This window comes from Mustela putorius, unplaced genomic scaffold (assembly GCF_011764305.1).
Source record: "Mustela putorius furo isolate JIRA1106 unplaced genomic scaffold, ASM1176430v1.1 tig00000480_pilon_pilon_pilon, whole genome shotgun sequence".
NCBI lineage: Eukaryota > Metazoa > Chordata > Mammalia > Carnivora > Mustelidae > Mustela > Mustela putorius.
Genome location: NW_025421397.1, coordinates 2,959,227 through 2,980,882, shown reverse-complemented (window position 1 = coordinate 2,980,882; position 21,656 = coordinate 2,959,227). Strand labels below are relative to the sequence as shown.

At 34.2% G+C, this 21,656-nt stretch overlaps 1 protein-coding gene across 5 annotated transcripts in view; it reads left to right on the top strand.

Annotated features, from left to right (window-relative positions):
* The window catches only part of PIBF1 (progesterone immunomodulatory binding factor 1), a 196,630-nt gene that overhangs the window by 23,549 nt on the left and 151,425 nt on the right, over nucleotides 1-21,656 (top strand). For all 5 annotated transcript variants that reach the window (XR_006606963.1, XM_045080635.1, XM_004775066.3 and 2 more), the window contains exon 6: nucleotides 16,676-16,809. Coding sequence is in view for 4 of the 5 variants with exons in the window: in XM_045080635.1 (XP_044936570.1) it covers nucleotides 16,676-16,809 (134 nt within the window). In the remaining variant the exon portion in view is untranslated. The remainder of the gene's footprint in view (nucleotides 1-16,675; nucleotides 16,810-21,656) is intronic.

Below are 21,656 nucleotides of genomic sequence, written 5' to 3'. Positions count from 1 at the left end.
ATGGGACTCAGTCCCAGGACCCTGGGATGGTGACCTGAGCTGAAGGCAGATGCTTAATTGATTGAGCCACCCAGGTGTCCCTCTGTTAGTTGTCTTTTAAAAATGGGTCACATTTTCCTGCTTCTTAAGATGTCAAGTAATTTTAAATTGTTTATTTAAAACATAGAGTAAACTTAGATTCTAACATGATTTTATGTTCCCCTAGACAGTTCCATTGTTTTTGCTTTAGCAGGAAATTAACTTGGTTGTACTCAAAGTGCATACTCTTTTTCTTGGGCAGCATTGCAAATTTCAGTTCAGTATTTTTGGCATTAGTATATGGCTTCTTGGGTCTCTCCTAACATGTGTGTTGTTTAGAGGTCAGCCAGAGATTGGCAGAGATTATCCATGGAAGTCAAGGTTACCTTCTCTACTTGTCTGGAATTCTCTTCTTACATTAGGTTGGCCCAATCTGTGTCTTCTGGTTCTTCAAGCTAAAAAGGCGAAGGATTTTCTGTTACATGTTTATACATCCAACTTGGCATAGAGTAGGCCTACCCTCAAGCTAAAAGCCATAAAAACAAAACAAACAAAAAGAAGTAAGATCAGGAGACTAATCCAGTGCTATTCCCTCCTTCTTTGTGCAAACGGGCTCCCCCTCCAGAATCTGCCTGACTTGGGTCACTCTCCTGTACTACTTGAAGAAGTAGTTGTTTTAAATTTTGTCCAGAACTTATGGTTGTTCTCTGTACTTAACAGAGCCATTACCAGAAGCAGAACCACCTTACAATTTTGTTTTAAGCATAAGTGAGGAAAGAGAAAATCTAGTTTGTGAATGTAGAATATTTGACTTCGAGATCCCCTTACTCCTTAAAAAAAGAAGTAGCTCCATGGGAGACTCTTTTTTTCACCATATTTGTCTGTGTACTGACATGGATGATGATGTGTCAGGCACTATTAAAATATTAAGAAAAATATTAAAAGCAGAATAAAACATATTGCTGGGCCTTTAACAAAATGTGCAGTTTTGAACACTGTTACTTTGGTTGTTTGTACTTTTTATTTATTAGTAATTATTGAATTCCTGATAAAGTCACCAACAGTTAGGAAAAAATGTGACTGAAATTTATAAAATGACAATACAGATGAGGATTGAGTTGCAAGAATATAAACTTGAGACAAATGCAAGAAAGTATTATGTCATAGAACAAGTAGTGAATTAATGGAAACTTAAAAAAGAAAACAGCAGCCAACAAATATAGCTTCAAAATGACTGCAATAATGACAACCCCACTGTGGTTTTCTTTTAAGAGAAACTAAGATACTTGTTATGTCTCTGAATTGAGACTGATAGCTCAGAAGACGTTTTGTACTTAACTAAGACTTTTCCTGGATTGGGTTAGTTTTTTCGAAAATGATCTTAATTTTTTTCACCACACGGTGGCAGCATATATCCATCTATGTCTTTAACCAGTTTTCCTCTGCTCAAAGTCTTGCCATTTTTGACCTGAAGGCCAAAGTGTTACATTGTTACCTTATTTTCATTTATATTCCTTACTTCATATCCACTGCCTAAAACCAATCAAATACTATTTTAACTAATAAAATTCATATTTGTAACTGAAAGAAAGAATTTTAAAAACAAACTTTCTTGGCATAACCTGTATTCTTCAGATCAAGGATATCTCAATTATTACACTGATTTCATAATTATACCTAACAAAAATATTCAGAGATGTTAAAGCCCCATAAATATGCAGTTAACTCTGTTTTTGTTTATATAATCTATTCAGGCAGATATGATGTGAAAACTACTTTAGAAATTTAGTAGAAAGAGATTTTCTATCTTTAAAAAAGAAGTCACTCTTCCTGATATGCCAGGAAGTGGATTTCTGAGACCTTTTTTCATAATTTTTTTTCACATCTGCAATTAAATTTATAAACAATATTGAGATACTAACATTAGAAAATAGGCCTTATCTTCTCCAAGTTTAGTTTGTTTATAAGTATAAATAATTAGTCTAATTTTAGCATATTTTCAGCTGTATTATATGTATAAACTTGTGTACAGTACTTAGTGTTTTCATATGTACTGTACTTTTACATTCTATTTATGAAATCTCTTCATAGCAGGTCAGAATTTTGGTCTAATGTATATAGCTAAACTGTGTGAGCTGTTTTGCTATTATAGAATTATTTCAATATGTTTCTTTAATTTCAAAAGAAAAAAATGTTAACAGTACTATGAGGGCATTAGTGAGTTTGCCCTTAATGAAGCTATAAAGTTTCATGAGGAAATGGTGAAATATTTTTTTCTTATGAGAACTTTGGTAACTAGGAAGCAAGAAGAGTGTTTTGTTTAAGATAACTTCCTTGTTTAGAAACTTAGTTACTTTTGTTGAGAAAAATTCTGCAAGATTACCTTGAGGCTCATTTTAGGTATTCATGTGTGAGTAATTCGGTTGATTTTAGCTGTACGAAAATGAGGTATGACACATATTTGTTACTCAGGTTTTTACTCAGGGATGTTAATTATTTTCTGAAATTTCTTTTTTATCCTACTTAACTGGTGAGTTTTAAGTTCCTCTTAAAAGTACATGTTTATGATGATATTTATCAGTTATAATTATCCTAGAATATCTCACAAATTCATTAGTAAACAATAATTTTGTCTCTTTATATTAAATTTAAAGTATATAAGCACTTCTTAAAATTTAGATTTATGGATACTTCCATAGGTTATTTTGGTCCAAGACAGAACTAAGAAACTCAGTTTTAATAAGCATCCTAAGATTCTAGTATTTGAGCTTCATGTATTTGAAATACAATTTTGAACCCAGTGGCCAAGATGGTGTATCATCATATCACGCATGAGAGACCTTACCTTAGCTTATTTCCAGATACAGTCACCAACTTTTGCACATCAAACAATGGTAGTTGTAAAGAAATAATTTTAGAAAAACAAGAAGAACTTAATGAAATTATAATGATCCTGGGGAAGTTTATAATCTAATTCCTTCAGAACTGGATGGATTTAATAGATAAAGAAAGTAAATACTGGAAGAATTAACTCAGTAAATAATTTTGATTTAGTTTCCATATACAAAGTTTAACGTTCTTTAACCAGAGAATATTTTTACATGTCAGTGGGAAGTTTCCAAAACAATCATGTATAAACTTGACCACTTAGTAAAATAGTAATTTATTTTATTTATTTATTTACTTATTTATTTTTGTGGGTGGCATGCAAGTTACGTAGGATGGGTAGAGGGAGAGGGAGAGAGAGACTCTTAAGTAGGCTCCATACTCCGCGCAAAGCCTGATGTGGGCTTGATCTCATGACGCTGAGATCATAACTTAAGCAGAAATCAAGACTCTGATTACTTCACCAACTGAGCCAACCAGATGCTCCATAATAAATTTTTAAGTACAGATTTTATAGTTACTTTTTTGTTATAATTTAGTAGATCTAGAGATAATTTAAAGTTGAGGGAAATAAACTTACTGTGAAATTAAGAAATACATCTTTTAGATCAAAGAGAGACAAAAATAAACAAGAAAGCAATGAACATAAGAATATTTTATACCAAAATCCTTGAGACATTTAAAGCTGTGCCAGAGGAAAATGTATGGTCTTAAAAATGGCTTTACTAAAAAATCAAGACATGTAGTAATTATTTTAAGAAAGCAGGAAAAGAAACAATAAAAATGAGTATGGAATAATTAGATCTTAAGGAAATATAGCTCTGTGGTAACAAGCTTGAAAACTGAAAGAAAAATGAAATGTCCTGACAAAGTGTAGATGAGTAAATTTTAGAGAAGTGAAGAACCTGAATAGAGTAATAACCATAGGGGTATTATAAAGTGAATAAAGATGTACTACTGATGAAGTTATTAGGTTCACAGACGGATTACCCAGATGAGTTCATAGCTGATTTCCACAAGGAGAGCTGATTACAGTTAATTAAACTGCACCAAACTATTGAAAAAGATGGAAAGCTGTGAAAAAGATAGTGCAAAACCAAAACAAAAGAAATTCTATGGGTCAGTTTTACTTATTACTACATATGCAAAAATTCTAGCCAAAATGTTCAAAAATGAATTGTAGCATTGTAGCAAAAGAATACGTTATGATTAAAGCATATTCTAGAATAGAGAAAATAATCTGTTATATCAGCAAGTTAAAGGAGAGAAACTGTATGTTTGTATCAGTAGATGATAAAAGATGATAAAATAATATTTGGCAACTCTTCCTATTAAAGACATTTAAATATATACAAGTATAATATTAACCAAAATTATCCTAAATGGGAAAAAAATAAAACCTTTTTCTGTTAAAATAAGTAACCAGACACGGACTGGGTCACTCATTTTTACCCAGCATGGTCTTGGAGGGTCTTAGCAGATACACTGAGAAAAAAACTGTCCATATAAAAATTTGAAAGATTTTTAAATTTTTTCTATGCTAATTTTGAAAAGCAGCTAAAATTAATGCAATAATTTGATATTGTGCCTGAATACAAGATAAATACATAATGAGTAGCATTTCTCTAGGCTGAGAGAAATAACTGCTCACTATCTGCTGTAGATGGACTTTGGGATAAAAATATTTCATTCATAAGGAAGGTAATGGACTTCTGTGAAGAAAACTCTAAAATCTTAGTGTTGAACTTGGAAACACCATATTTTAGGAGGGAGACAAGAAAGAAAACTAGTGATTTTCTCTATATTAATATATTAATCAAATACAGTTATTTTATATTCCCCATAATTTTCTTTTTTGTTTTTTGTTTTTTGGTGAAGAGGAGAAGTTGTATACAAGGATTGTGATTGGATAAATAAAGTTGAAAAAATAAATGTCTCAAAATTGCCAAGAAAAATGTGGGGATAAAGAAAAGATATGAGGTGGGGAAAGTTGAGGTACTGGTCCAACCAAGATCCCATTGTATACTTCAAAATTAATAAATCAACTAATGTGATACTGGCATAGAAACAAACATCAATGGAACAGAATGTAAAACCAGATCTAATTATGTACCACAATAGTGGTAGTTCAGTTCAGGTGAAAAAGAATAGTTATTTACTGTAAGGGTCCTAGCACAATTGGATATTATTCTGTTTTTAAAAAAAAAAAAAAAAAGTTTGTCCTCACATTTTATACCATACACAAATACTAATTCTATTGGATTAAAATTTTTAGAGGAAAATCTAGGCCATTATTTGAACAATAACACAGATTCTTAGGGTCAAGATATCTCTAGGTGGTATGGGAAAAAAATTACTTTCACTTCTAAATAATATTTAACACTTTCTTCAATAACAGATGTAAGGAAACACCACAGTAGGACTGCCACTACCTATGACTGCCTTGTCAACATTAGAATTGTGCCCATCACTACTTCCAAGGTCACTGTAGTTACTGGCCCCTTGCTGAGTTTATCTTTAGTGCATTCATAAAGAAGGACATGTATCGCTCTTTAAAATATTTTGATAGTTTTATTTCAGTATAATTTGTTTTTTTCATAATTCTGTATATTAAATTTTTGCTTTTAGAAATATTAGTTTCAGAAATGGTTCATAGGCATCACTAGATTGCCAGTGGAGTCCATGGCACAAAAAAATTTACTAATTTAAATGATTATTAACAGTCCTTCTCAAACTTTAATGTGAATACAAATCACATGGGGACCTTGTTAAAATGAAATGACACAGTAGTTTGGTATAAGGCCTAAGACTGTTCACAGCACATTCCCAGGTGTCACTAGTGCTCTTTGGCCTGTGCCAGTTTATAGACTGAACTGGGAGTAGCTAAACTCTAGAAGTGACTTGTCCAGTTTAGTAGTCACAGTCACATGTGGCTATTTCAGTTTAAGTTAATTAAAATTTAGTTCCTCACTCTTAATAGTTATAGGTGGTTAGTGACTACCATATTGGACAGTAGAGATATAGAAAATTTTCATCATTGCAGAGGAGTTCTATTGAATAGGACAGTGCTGTCCTAGAGGTTGGGTAATCTCAGCCAAGACAGGGAAAGAAAAAGACAAAAAAAAAAAAAAAAAACACAGGCAAAGTTTAATATATAAAGAATGCATTTAGGGGGAAAAAATTGGAGAACAGATGATCAGAAGTTAATACTAGCACTGTTTGAATCTCTTATAAATTAACAGGAAAAAGACAACCTCAAGGAAACATGGGCAAAGACTATATAAATAGGCATTTCACAAAAAATATAAATCCAAATAGCCAGATGCTCTAACTAACTAGCATTTGGGAAATACAGAGCAACAGTGAGAACTCAGGTTGACAAAAATAGAAAAGATCTAATAATGAATGATTTTCTAAAGAAAAAGATACTTATTGCTGATGGAAAAATGAACTGTGGCCTTTTGGAAAGAAATCCAGTGCAGCACCTGGGTGGCTCAGTCAGTTAAGCGTCTCACTTGGTTGGGCTCAGATCATGATCTCAGGGTCCTGGGATTGGGCCAAATCAAGGTCTGCACTCTGCAGGGAGTCTGCTTGCCTGTCCCCCTCTCCCTCTACTCCTCCCCTCTCATGCTCTCTCTCTCTCTCTCAAAAATAAACAAAATCTTTAAAAAGAAAGAAATCTAGCAACATCATTTAAAACGGAATGTATGCATCCTTCAATACAGCAACTTCACTACTGAGACTCTAAGCCAGTAGAGTAAAATCCTAGCACATCTGGTTATTCGTAGAAGGTTTACAGCAGCAGTTTCTGGCAACAGGCTCTGAAAGGGGAAAGGGTGGACTGGAAACAAAGTAAATGCCCATTGGTACAAAGGCAGGGAAATGGTTGCATAAACCATGGTACAAGCTACACCATGGTACAAGCTACACCATGGAATATTTGGGAGGCATTTATAGGATGAATTGGATAATATCAGTTAATTTAGGATTTCCACAAGATAAATTGCTAAGTGAGTAAAACAATACAAGAAAGAATATTTAATATGACTTTTTTTTTTTGAGAGAGAGAGAGAGTGTGTGTGTTTATGTGTGTGCGTGCATGCCCATGCATGTGGTGGAGGAGGGGCCAATGGGGGAGAGGTAGAGAATATAAGCTGACTCTGAGCTGAGTGCAGGTTCTGACATGGGGCTTAGTCTCATCCCTGAAATCACAATCTGAGCAGAAACCAAAAGTCAGTTGCTTAATCAACTGAGCCACCCAGGTACCCTGAGTCCTTTTTTTTTTTTTTTTTTAATCAGGAAAAAGAATGACCAACAACCCCTTCTACCATTTGTGTATGTACTATAGTATATCAATTCCATATGGAGAAGTATATGGAGAAGAGTAAAGATAGGTATCACTTAATATGAGTTACATGGCTGTTTCAAAGAGGGTGGAAAGAGATCAAAAATTATAAAAATCCTGCTCTTAAATCTGTGTATGATAATTCCAGTATATATTTATATGCAGACATATACCTGTATATTTTTTATTTATATAAAATTGTGCTTATGTGTGTTTAAAGCATAAAAACATTTTAAATACTATCAAATTAGAATAATTTACCAGTTAGAAAAAAAATGACATTCTTTTGCCATTAATAAGTCACTTGTTGTTCACCATACATCCTTGTTTCTTCAAGAGCTGAAACAGTTATTTGAACAGGACTATAAATTGGGTGAATCTATTTTAATCTTTTATCCTTCTTATCCACATTTGTTCATACTTTTAAAGCATATCTATATCACCTGAAGGGCATGGGAAGCCATATTTTCTTACATTGATAAACTTAAATTCTTTGAATAGTAAGTGAGATTTTAAAGATAATTTAGCAATCTGGTCTCATTGAAAATGTTAGGATTTAAACTTGTTTATGTTCAGTTGTATTTGGGTCAATACCTATAGAAAGACCAATATTTCAAATTTATTTCAGTAGTTTTCTAAATAAAATGTAAGCTACAAAAATTGCTTCCCACCACAACATATTATTCAGCGGTGGAGGGTTCTGCTAGATCCATGAACTAGTTATCAATAATAGTAATATAAGGTGTACTACAGTAGTAGGCACATAAAAATAAAGGAGCCATTGAATGAGTTAGTGTACTCACTTTGCAGAGGCAACAGTTAAGATTCAGAGAAGCTGAATTGCTTTAAAAGTTCAGAGCAGAGACAGATTTGAACCAATATGTCTTTATCCCAGTCTGATGTCTTCCATACTTTTTTTTTTTAGATTTTATTTAAATTCAAGTTAGTTAGCATATGGTACATTATTAGTTTCAGGGGCAGAATTCAGTTATTCATCAACTGCTTATAACAGCCAGTGCTTACTACATCAGGTGCCCAGCTTTAATGCCCATCAACCAGTTACCCCATACCCCCAACCATCTCCCCTCCAGCCATTCTCAGTTTGTTTCCTATAGTTAAGAGTTTCTTATGGTATGCCTTTCTCTCTCTCTCTCTGTTTTTATCTTATTTCATTTTTCCTTCCTTTCCTCTCTGTGTTCATGCTTTATTTCTTAGGTTCCACACATGAGTGAAATCGTATGTTATTTGTATTTCTCTGACTTATTTCGCTTAGCATAATACACTCTAGTTCCATTCATATCATTGCAAATGGCCAGATTTCATTCTTTTTGTTGGCTGAGCAACCTATTGTATACATATACCACATCTTCTTTATCCATCTGTCAGTGAACATCTGGGCTCTTTCTGTATTTTGACTATCATGGATATTGCTCCTATAAACATTGGTGTGCATGTGCCCCTTCAAATCACTCTTTTGTATCTTTTGGATAAGTATCTAGTAGTGCCATTGCTGGGTCATAGGGTGGTTCTGTTTTTAACTTCTTGTGGAAACTTCATGTTTTCCAGAGTGGCTGCACCAGCTTGCAACTCCCACCGGCAATGTAGGAGGGTTCTGCATTCTCTACATCCTCACCAACATCTGTTGATTCCTAACTTGTTAATTTTAGCCATCCTGACTGGTATGAGATGGTATCTTACTGTGATTTTGATTTGTATTTTCCTGATAATAAGTGATGTTGAGCATTTTTTCATGTGTCTGTTGGCCCTTTGTATGTCTTCTTTGGGGAAGTGTCTGTTCACGTCTTCTGCCCATTTCTTGACTAGATTTATTCTTTTTTGGATATTGAGTTTGATAAGTTCTTTATAGATTTTGGATACTAGCCCTTTATCTGATGTCATTTGCAGATATCTTCTGCCATTCCTTTGGGTGCTTTTTAGTTTTGTTGATTGTTTCCTTTGCTGTGCAGAAGGTTTTTATCTTGATGAAGTCCCAATAGTTTGTTTTTGCTTTTGTGTTCTTTGCCTCTGGAGATGTGTCTAGTAAGAAATTGCTTTGGCCAAGGACAAAGAGGTTGCTGCCTGTGTTCTCTTCTAGGATTTTGTTGGATTCCTGTCTCACATTTAAGTCTTTGATCCATTTTGAATATATATTTTATGTATGGTATTAGAAAGTGGTCCAGTTTCATTCTTCTGCATGTGGCTCTCCACTTTTCCCAACACCATTTGTTGAAGAGACTCTTTTCCTTTGGATATTCTTCCCGGCTTTGTCAAAGATTAGTTGACCATGTAGTTGAGGGCCCATTTCTGGGTTCTCTAATGTCGACCAAACTTAATGAAAAGTTCTTCATAACTCTAAATTTTTTTTTCATTCCTCTAAATTTTTTAGTTTTTCCTTTTAGAAAGGGTTAAATTTTTATGTTTGAATTCACATTAACTAACTAGAATAGGTATTTTTGAAAATTATCATGTAATGCAAAAAATATAAATTTCCTTGTTTCTTTTTAACTAATAGTAGTAGACTTCTAATACTTCAGTTTTATTAAGTCTTTAAAAGAAATTTTTAAAAAATTAATATTTCTTTTTTTTAAAGATTTTGTATTTACTTGAGAGCGAGAGCAGAACTAGTAAGAGAGAACATGAGGTAGGGAGGGGCAGAGGGAGAGGGAGAAGCAGACCCCCTACTGAGCAAGGAGCCTGATGGGGAGCTCTATCCCAGGACCCTGAGATCGTGACCTGAGCTGAAGGCAGACGCTCAACTGACTGAGCCACCAGGCGCCCCTTAAATAATATTTCTTAAGGATCTTAACGATGAAGATTGGTCTTTGGCAGCAAAACAGACTCTCTTATTACTTAAAGGTCAGTGTGTAGCAATTAAAGGTTCCTTAGGTTTCTTATTCTTTTCTGGATTTAGTTGCTTGCACTAGATTATAGATAAGGTGAAACTTGTGAGAATTCTGAGGAGTGAATTCTCACTTTCCCAGAATAGCTAACCATGCCATTTCTTATCATTCACTGAACTGCTATCCAATATAAACGGCTTCTGATTTGAACCATTGACCTTAGGTAAATGTCACTATATCACCTTTCCAATTTCCTTAGCTGCTCTATCTCCCCACAGGCAGGAGATCGCCTCATTTATTAAAGATTTATTTTGACACATAGGTTACCACTCTCTTCTCAGTTTACATGGTGTGAGAGACGAAAGATTTAAATGATGCTTAGAAATTCATTATACCTAAAGTAATTGCCTTTTGGTTTACACAGCTGCTGACTATTTAAAATGTGCCTATTTAATTGCATCTTTGAAAACTTTTTAACTTTTTGTAGGAAACACTTAGATTTGATGTTATTTTCTCAAATTGTTTTTCTTATGATGCATTTAAGGAATAACTTTAGTAATTGTTTTAAAGGAAAGGAGTCCAAAATTAACTGTGATTTATGCTTGTGGCATACTTAAACCCATAAAATTTGTAATTAATATGCTCTTAACATGCTGGATTTGAGGAGTAAATAATATTACTAACTTCCAACAATGGTTTTATAATTTCCACTGAATTGATTCTTCAAAAAAGAGGAACTTGAAATTAAGAAAAGCATGAACTATGTATGAATTCGAGAACCTAGATTCTGGTTCTATCTCTGCTAGCCCTGGAATCCTGGACACATCACTGAAACCCTCTAGGCTTTAAGGTTCTTATCTTAAAAATAAGAAGATCATAGTCGATTATCTCCAGGATATCTTTCGTCTCTGAAATTCTATAAATCTAAAACATTTAGACTGCTATGTTTGGAAACAAGGAGCTTAAAGGAAAAAGGACAACTATAAATGTGAAAGTTCTAATAGTTGATAACTTTGCCAAAACAGTGTGTAATATGAAATTTCCAGTTTCTTAAGTCGAACAGTCAAACTGTAGAGAAATATAGAGTAAAAAAGTGTCTCTTCGCTACCCACTTTCATCCTGCTGTCCTTCCATTTTGATGTGATTATCACATCTCCCACTTTCTGTTCCTATTATAAGCATCCCTGCAGAACTTCTGCCCAGTTAGCATTTTCCTGGTTGAAACCTCTTGTTTCATTTTTTATAAGTGTGTAACATACATAAAGATGTCTTAACTGAATTTTCACGAAGTGAACACACCCATACCCAAAACAAGAAGAATAAACCGCTTTCATGCTGTCTTTCTCAAAATCTTTGAGAAAATTATGTATGTATGTTACACAAATATCACTGTTTCAGATGATATGTTTTATTTACAGATTTATGATAGTAATCTTTAATTTCAGTTGGAAAACTGATAATGTATAAAATACTTAATTTTTAAAGTCACTTTTTCTATACCTGGAGCTAGTTATAGTTTAAATGCTAGTGCTGCATGGTCGATTTATATTTCAATAGTAGTTCCTTTTGCAGACGTTTCCAGTGCAACCACTGGGTAAGGGTTACTGGGTATACAGAGATAAATCAAATCTTCAAGGAGCTCTGGGCCTCAAGTGGGTATGGGGAAAGATGAGGGTTATAGGCAAGACAAGAAAACATGAAATTACAATAACAGATTTACTTTTTTCAGACTGGAGATAGCCTTCTGTTATTCCCTGATGTGAATAATTTAGGAGATGGAAAAGATACCAGTAACACTGGCAGTCAGTCATGTCCATTCTAGATATGTAGAAAATTGGCAAATAGTTGAAATCTTCTCAATGACTTGTTTTCCCTATGTAATTTTTTTCTTTATTATAAAAGAATATTGAGACTTGCTGTGGACCTGTTTACTGTTAATGTAGAAATTTTCTGTTAGGGCTGGTGACTGGAAATTTTGTGTGTGTCCCTGTCTTTATGTTTGAAAAGATTATGTTTACTACTTTTGTTTTAGTCCATTTAATATCCTGTTTTGCTCCTCCTTTTCCACAGGCATTAACTGCAAACCTTTATATAATAGGCAGGGTACTAGCTAGGACCTAGGGTTATAGAAAACCTTCTTAAGTTTTTTTCTTGTGGTGTAGGAGGCAAGTAATGGTTGCTCAAAGCACATGTATGATATGTTTTCTGACAGAAAGAACCAGGTGCTATGGCAAATTATAAGACAAATGCCAAATTCAGATTTCGACCTTGAGTCTTCCCAGATAAGTTGATTTTGAGTTCAAAACAGAAGGATGTATAGGGATAATACAAATATAGGGATAATCTTTTCTATTCTCTTCAGCCTTAACCCAGTAGTTCTACACAGTCATGAGGTTTCAGTCATTTTGAAGGAAGATGCTACTTTTCCTGTTTTCCAGTACTATACCTCAACCTATTTTAGTTGTTAATCATAAGGGAAGTATATTGTTTCAAAATATAAACTATTAATTTTGGTTAAGGGGAAATTTTTCAATTGAAAAGTCCTAAGGAAAATGTTGGTAGAATATATACATTTCTATCCTGAACTTCTGCTTATTCTTGGTCATATGGTATTTATATTTAAACAAAGTTTTTTATTGCACCCATGGAATTGCTCTCTGGACCAGGAGTCTTTGCTCCGTATATTTCAGGGCCAGTTGCTGATGTTCTCTAGAGCTTCAGATTTTAGATCTTAGCATTTCCACTCACAAAAACCCCTGCTTCTTTGGCCACCATGTTATCTGAGCACCACACCTCATAACTTTCCTCATTTGCAAACCATTAAGGAGATTCTTCCTTTTTTAGTGAAAACGTTGCTCCTGCCTGGGTTACTTCTGTGATTTATCCATAACCTTGGCCTTGACATTTTATTAATTTTCTCATCTTTAGTGATTAACTCTTTTCCACTTTAGCACTCACTCTCATAGCCCACATTCTGTTCCTTGTCACCCAGAACTCATTACTTCTGCAGTTATCAGTTCAGGTTGATCACTGAACATACTACTTCCTCTATTTTGTGTTTCTTAATCCTCTGCTTCGGATTCATATAATTTATCAATCCCTTCCTAAATTTATTTTTTTGCCTCAACAGAATTTCCAATTCATATAATTTCTTTATCAATCCCTTCCTAAATTTATATTTTTGCATCTTCATCATGGTATCAGTCTTAAACATTTCTCTTGCCAAGATTCTCTTAATTCTTACCAACTGTCTTTTTATCAAACCCACAGGACAAAATCTTAACTCGGCATTTTCTAAGCACTACTGGATTAAAAAAAAAAAAATCACATAGGCAGTAACAACTGTACAAGTTTATTGTTAACCAACCTCAAATGGGCCCACACAGTTATGCTGTAATTCTATTTTTTCTGGTCCTCTCATTTTTTACACAGTTATTTTAGACATTCACCACTCATGAGTTGGTATTTCATTTCACAGAGATATTGGAAACCTCAAATGAGAACCCCACAATTCCTGCCACGAAACATACAAACTTATTTACATCTGCACTCACTCTGTTTTGTTTATTTGTTCTTACTGTTCATAGCAGGAGGAGTCTTGCTTTCAAGGAATGGAAAAAACACATGCCTTTAGAAATCAAGTGGATAATATATAAACATATGAAGCAGTAGGGTAAGGAGTAATTCTGTGGATTGTAACAAATTCATCAGAGCTATCTAAGGACATCAAATTTAAGTTTTTAGTATAACCCTATCAGCTGGAGAAAAGCCTGCCACAATGAACGTGTCTGGTGACCCAAGACTAATGTCCACATTCGAGCTCTGGATCCTGTTCCCTTTGGCCTTTATAGGGCTTTCCCTGCCAGAATATGCCTGTTTTCTCCGGTGTCCATCCCTCTTTTGCTAGTCTTTCTTCCCCACCAACATTTGAACATTTTCAAGCTTGTCCTGTATTTTGAAACCTTCATTTATCCCTATTTTCTTTTCTAGCTACTATCCTTTCTCACTCTTACATTTTAACTAAAGAGAGGGTTGCCTGCAGGTTTGATGTTTGACAAAAGTTTGATCAGAGGCCTTACGCTAATGTTGATGAGCTTTAAAACTTCTGCCATCTGTCTCTAAGCCTCAGTTTCCTCCTCTGTAAAAATGTGGGTAACATTTATACCCAGTCATAAGAGTAAGTATTAAGGGAGAGAATGCATAAAAAACAGCACAAAACAAGAACATGCTTAGACGAGTATTCAGATATATTTGCTTCGGTCTGTGGCAGTCTTTTCTGTCCCTATCCCTGAATACTTAATGCATTTGTTTACTAGGTTTTTTTCTCAATAGTACTCAATACCACGGACTACTTAGTCTGCCCAGGGCACTCTCTTCAGCAGTTGTTTCTGACACACCCCCCGCTTACCCTTGTTTCTGTGAGTGCTCCCTCCGGTGCCTTATGCACTTTGTCCTGTGGCCACCCTTTAAATATTTATATTCCTCAGGATTCTGTCTTGGTCTTTATGCAGTTATTAAAGTTGATCTATCAATTTGCCTCTAATCTCTCAAGAAGCCAAAGTAAAGAAGAAGTATTATGACACTAATTTACAGTTAATGATTATTTACAATGTCTTAGGCATTTTTTATATGCACTTTACAGATATTACTTGATACAGTCAACACTGTGAGGTAGATGAGTACTGAATACTGAGAGGTAAACCTGCCCAAAGTCTTACTGCAGACAATTTAATTCTAGACCATTGAATTCTGGAGCTTGCCTTCCTAACTATAACACTGTACATTGTTCCAAATCTGCTCCGTGATTAGTAGTATTTAGAAGGGTAAAGCATTTTTTAGGGGAGCGAAAGGGTCTTCTGGGACTTAGGCCTGAAATGATATATATGATGATCCTTTAGGGAGATGCTAGAGTATCCTGTTATGATCCTATAATAAATACCATAGTAACATTGCATTCTTAGGAGGAACTTCTCAGTAGGAGAGCATAACATTATACCAAAACAAGACACACCGTATGTGCGTGTGTGTGTGTGTGTGTGTAATATGTATAGTTTTTCCATAATTGCATTTCTCAAACAACCCTTGGATAGAAATTTGGGAGCTAACATTTCAAAGTTATGTTTAATAGTTTAAAAAGGACAAAATCAGGATGCCTGGGTGGCTCAGTTAAGCAGCTGCCTTCGGTCAGGTCATGATCCCAGTGTCCTGGGATGGAGTCCCGCATCAGGCTCCTTGCTCGGCAGGGAGCCTGTTTCCCCCTCTGCCTCTGCTGCCACTCTGCCTGCCTGTGCTTGCTCTCTCTCTCTCTCTCTCTCTAACAAATAAATAAGTAAAATAGTTTTTTAAATAAATAAATAAATAAATAAACAAAAATAAAAAATAAAAAGGACAAAATCAGTATCTTACTCATCTTTGTATCTATAGTTTCTAATCCAGGGCCAGTCACTTAGAAATAATTCAGTCAGTATCTGTGGAATGAGTGTGGCCACACTTACCTGGTCTGTTACTAAAGAATGAACGACTTGGAACAAGATGTATTTAACATGACAGGTTCTGAGGGTGAAGTTGACAGTTGCTTGCAAAATCTGATGAGTTCAAAAGGCAAAAATAAGAGGAACTCTGTCCCCGTGTCCTGTTTTTCCTATTTCCATATTTACTGACTCCTTAATTTATGCAAAAGCATTTATTTGATTCTTCCTATGTATACCAAGTACTCCGCAAAGTGATAGAGATCCAATGGTGAATAAGACAAAGTCCCTGTCCTTAATATGTTTAGACTCTCGTGAGGTATATAGAAAACTAATCTGATGGTAAGCAAATATTCCGATAATACACAGCTATTTAGGCAGTGAGAACAAGATAGAGGAAGTATGGTATGTTCAAGAACTTTAGATCTTGTTTAGGGTTGCAGGGTGTATGTGAATATGAGAAATGGTGAGAAATGAGGTTTGTGGTAAGCCAAGCTAGGTTGTGGTTTTTGACCGTTTTCCCTTCTACACACACCCCCCCCCCCGCCCATTATCTCTGTAATTCCTTTCTGTTGGTCTGGTGAGTACAAAGAAGATCAGTGGAGAAATATGTTCCAAGTGCCACAAAATTCCTTTATTTATTCATTTATTTATGCTGAATACCATAACTGAAACTGCATGATTAATCTCTTCAGTAACTATTTTTTCACTGTGGATATTTGATATTCAGATGGCCCTTCATCTCTAAGTTGTGAATTCCTCAAGAACAGGGGCTGTGTTTTGTTCATCTCTGTGTCTTTAGCATCTAATAGTTTCTCAAACAAAAAAGCTGTTTAACATTGATAGTCATTTTATGTGTCAATTCTAGTAACCAAAGCATAGTTGCCCTATTTTTTCTATGAAAAACAGAGCTCAAGTTTTAAACAAATGAACTTACAAACTACTGTCAGTTTAAGATCATCTCTCTTGGATTAGGGAAAATTACTACCCAAAAGAGTTGAAGTTTTGTTTTGTTTGTTTTTTAATTACAAGGATATTCACAGCATAACAGAAGAACACAATAAAAAATTTGTTCAACTTTGTTTACCTTGAAATGTTTATTATTGTTTTGATTTTAGACTTATGAGGAAGATCGAAGAAATTACTCCAACCTTCAAATTAGATGTCAACGTTTGGCTTTAGAATTAGCAGACACAAAACAGTTAGTTCAGCAAGGGGATTACCGTCAAGAAAACTATGATAGAGTCAAAAGGTAAGCTGTGAAGATGGCTGCTGTAGTTCTCCTTGTTCACATGCATCAAAGTCCTCTGAATTCTTACTGTTGACATCATTCATTTCACTTTGTGTCTTATTCTTTTTCTGTGTCTGTAGTTTTAACTTTTCCAGAATGTCATATAGTTGGAATCACACAGTATGGGACCTTTTTAAGATTGGTGTCTTTGACTTAGCGATGTACATTTAAGCTTTCTTTATGTCTTTTCATGGCTTGATAGCTCATTTCTTTCTGTTGCTGAATACTATTTCATTGTCTTGGTGTACCACCATTCATGTATCCATTCACCTGATGAAGGACATCTTGGTTGCTTTCAAGTTTTGGTAATTCTGTGTAAGGCTGCTGAAAACATCCATGTGCAGATTTTTGTTGGACATAAGTTTTTAACTCCTTCGGGTAAATACTAAGGAGCACGATTGTTTATGATAAGAGTATTTTTAGTTTTGTAGGAAGCCACCAAACTTTCTGTCCCAAAGTGGCTATACCATTTTGTATTTCCACCGACAATGATTGAGAATTCCTTTTGTTCCATGTCTTTGCCAGTATTTGGCACTCTGGATTTTGGCCATTCTGATAGGTGTGTGAGGATATCTCATTCTTTTTTTTAATTTGCATTTTTCTGATGACATGATGTGGAACATCTTTTATGTGTTTATTTTCAATTTGTATATCTTCTTTGGTCAGGGTCTGTTAAGTCTTTGGTCCATTTTTAATTGGGTTATTTGTTTTCTTATTGTTGAGTTATAAGATTCTTTGTATATTTTGGGTAACAGTCCTTATCAGATATGTCTTTAGCAAATACTTTCTCCCAGTGTATGGCTTGTCTTTTCATTCTCTTGACATATACCTTAATCTGCATTGCACAAAAAGCATGTGGCTTTGGCAGTTTGTTGGGTTTAGATTGTATTTTTATATAGGTTTTTATTTTATTTGGAAGTTGCTGCTGTATTTTAAAATGTAGTATCTTAGAAGATAGAGACCCAGTAAAGTCCCATGAGTGTAAATATTTTTTACATCACACTTGGTGATTATTTTTGTTTTATGGAATCAATTTAAATACTTATTTTATCTCAAGTATTTTTTAGCTATTCCTTTCTGACAAAGAGTGTACACACAGGGGCGCCTGGGTGGCTCAGTGGGTTAAAGCCTCTGCCTTTGGCTCAGGTCATGATCCCAGGGTGTTGGGATCAAGCCCCACATCGGGCTCTCTGCTCAGCAGGGAACCTGCTTCCTCTTCTCTCTCTGCCTACCTCTCTGCCTACTTGTGATCTCTGTCTGTCAAATAAATAAATAAAATCTTAAAAAAAAAAAATACTTTCTGAGAAGGTTTCCCATGGCTACTAAATAGCTATTGCAAAGAATTTTCCTTTTACTGGAATATACTTTTCTCTTGTTTGTACATTACTTCTCTCTTGTTTGTCAAGGCACTGCTTAACTTACAGCTCTTACTATCCTGAGCCAAAATTTTGTCAGCCATGAGAGGGCGCTGATACCAATAAATGTTCTATAAAAACAAACAAAAAAAAATCAAATAAAGGAATGTTTATGAAAGTATTTATAGATAGGACATTGTACTAATTGTTCACTGCTGTCTCTACCTGCACCTGAAATAATTCTTGAAATATAGTAGTCACTTAATGAATATATATTAAATGAATGGGCATTTTCAAAATTATATAACAACATAAGTAAATTTCAAGAAACAGATTGGTACTCCTACTCCAGCATGACTGACATGCAGTATATGTTATTTTGCATGTATTAATGTCAAACTATGGTAATTATTGGAGCTTGAAATCCGTGGCTCTTAAATAAAGCTAGATTTCAAAAGAATCATTTCAAAAGTAGACTGGGATAGTAAGATAATGTTTTGAATTGGTGTTTTGATGTCCTCTCTACCATTATAAATCTGTAGCAATAATAGCTAAAACTTGAAAAGAGAAAACTAAAAAGCCTAATCATTAGAATAACCAGCATGGCCATGAATGAAGGATAAATGAACCAAGATGAGTCATGAGTTGGTAGTTATTAAAGCTGGGTGATGAGAACAAAGGGTTCAGTATATCATCTCTATTTATATATATGTTTTATTTTCTATAATAAAAACCTTGGAATGAAAAACATAGCCCTAATCAAAAACATGATAAACAACTTTATGTGCTAGATACAGAACAGAAAAACAAATAAGCAAGAGGGCTCAGACTGAACCTTTGGCTCACTCAATAGAATAGTTTTAAGAAATGTTCTGGTTACTAACATATAAGATAAATGGTTGGGGGGGAATCACTTTTACATCCCTAATAAAGTCTTATAAATGTGCAAAAAGGAAACAGGTATGTGGACGTTAATCATACCATTATTAGAAAGATTTCAGATGCTTTTCAACAGCGGAATGGGAAATCAGTTAGAATTTATTTCTACAGAGTAATTCAATGTGGCAGTTAAAATCATTAAATTAGATCTGAATTGTATCTATATGAATAAGTCAGACATGTTATACTTTAAAAAGTGTGTCCAACTTTAAAATTTTTTTTTATTTTAGAAAGATGTGTCCATCTTTTTTTTAAGCAGTTCATTAATTTCTGCTTACATAATTTTCTCAGGTTTATTTTCTATTTTCATTGCTTAGCCCCTTCTCTAATGAGTCCTGCTCCCTTTTAGTGGGGAATACTATTTAGAAATTAATATTTGGATGCTGGTAATTGATACATTGGTCATCGTTTCTAGGCCCTTTCAGTAAAGAGAGATAATGGAGAGAGAATAGGAATGATGGCTTAACACACTCTGGGTAAGATCATACTGTTACCTCTAATTCTAATTCAGTGCCATAGTAGCTGGTTGAAGGGGATTCCAACTGTCCAAATATGGTACAATTTGATTATCAAAATGAATAATAATAACGAGTTATAATCTGTTGACTAGAATGAGAACTCTGAATGCATGCTAATAATAAAGAGGATTTTTACGGAAGAATGCCAACCAATAAATATATATGCATAATGCAGTTACCCTTTTATAACCTTTTAATATTATTTGATTCATAATTATCGATGGAAGCTAAAACCATTGGATAAAAGGATATTAGGGAACAACATACTTATATAGTCTCAAAGTATGTTTCCCATAGATTACTTTCTAATTGTGGAGGGCAAAAAGGTACTTTTGTATTTGAATTTTTGGAGATATCAGCTTAACCAGGTGACCAGGGTTATTTTCACCAGTCATGGGAGATAGTGACATTATGTGCCTTTTTGTGTACTGAGACTATATACTACTTTATGGGACGTACTACGGACACATTATCACTTGATATCTCTGCCCCGAATGCTTAACCTCAATCCAATTACAAGAAGACATCAGACAAATGAAAATTGAGTGACATTCCATAAAAGAGTTGGCCAGTACTCTACAAAGAGACTCCCCCTCCCCCTGCCGCCCCACAAATAGCCTTTCTATATCTTTTACAGAGTGGACTGAGGAAGCGCTCTGAGTTAAAGAAGGCTAAAGATACATGATATCGAAATGCAATGCATGATAATACATTGGATCCTAAACCGGGCGGGAAAAATGACAACTGGAACAATTGACAAAATTGGAAAATGAATTATATGTTAGATACTGTATTAGGGCTAATAGTACTGTGATTATGTAAGAGAATACCTTTAATCTTAGAAAATTCACACCGAACTATTTAGGATAAAGGGACTTAATGTCTGTATATATCTCTTAAATAATTAAGGAGAAAAACTGCACGTGTGTGTGTATGTGTGTGTGTGTATATATTCATTCACCTATATGAACAACAGAGAGGGAAGGAACAAATATGACACTGTATTATTTACTAAATATTAAAGTAAATATGACAAAATGTAAAGACTTGGTGAATAAAATATTTTAAAAAGCAATATGGAAACACTAAATTCATTGTTATACCTAGAGGATGATACAGGAACAGTAAGGAAAATATTGGCAACTTTAAGTTTACCTGTAGTTTCTTATCTTTTTGAAAAGCAAAATAAAACTTTAATGTACATATAGACCAATGTTAACTCTTGTCAACTGTGGATAACAAGATCATGAATGTTTTGCTATATCGTGATTTATATGGATTTCTTTTTACATAAGAAAAATCATAGTAAAAGTTGCATGATTATTACCATTTGAGAATACAAACATTTACATATAAACACACAAAACACATAAAATAATATGTACCAAAATATTGTTACTGTCAGTCATCTTTAGTTAGAGGGTTTATAGGTGATTGTTATTTTATAATTTGTGCTTTGCTCACGTTTCTTCAATAAACATAACTTTGTTAACCAGAAGAAAAATATTTTTCTAAACCAGTTACTGAAAATCTAACTAAAAGATAAACAATTCTTAACAGCCATCAGCATGGAAACATCAGGTAGGTAGATGACATAAAGTACCAAGAAAAAGAAACTGATTCTGACTGGACAGGATAAATTTAGTTAGTAAGTCTATTTCTCTGATCACTTTTTAAGATACCTGTTGTAGGTTTGTTCCAATTCTTAGTTTCCCTGTTTTGGGTTTAAGAGCTTATCTGCAAATGGAAACTAGAATCTCTGGGTAATCATAAACAATTTGTGAATGAAATAGTCACAAGAATGCCTCCTTGTGTATCTGCTGTGCAATCTGAGTGATGAGTTAAGGGCTTTTTGACGCTAACTGAAAGCCTAGAGCCATATATAAATTCTTTAAAAGTTTTGGCTTCAAGATAAGATGGATGATGATTAGTGAAAAGATACCAGAGTGTACCTTGGAAGGTTTTATTAAGTATTTTACTGGCCAATGTAGTTTAC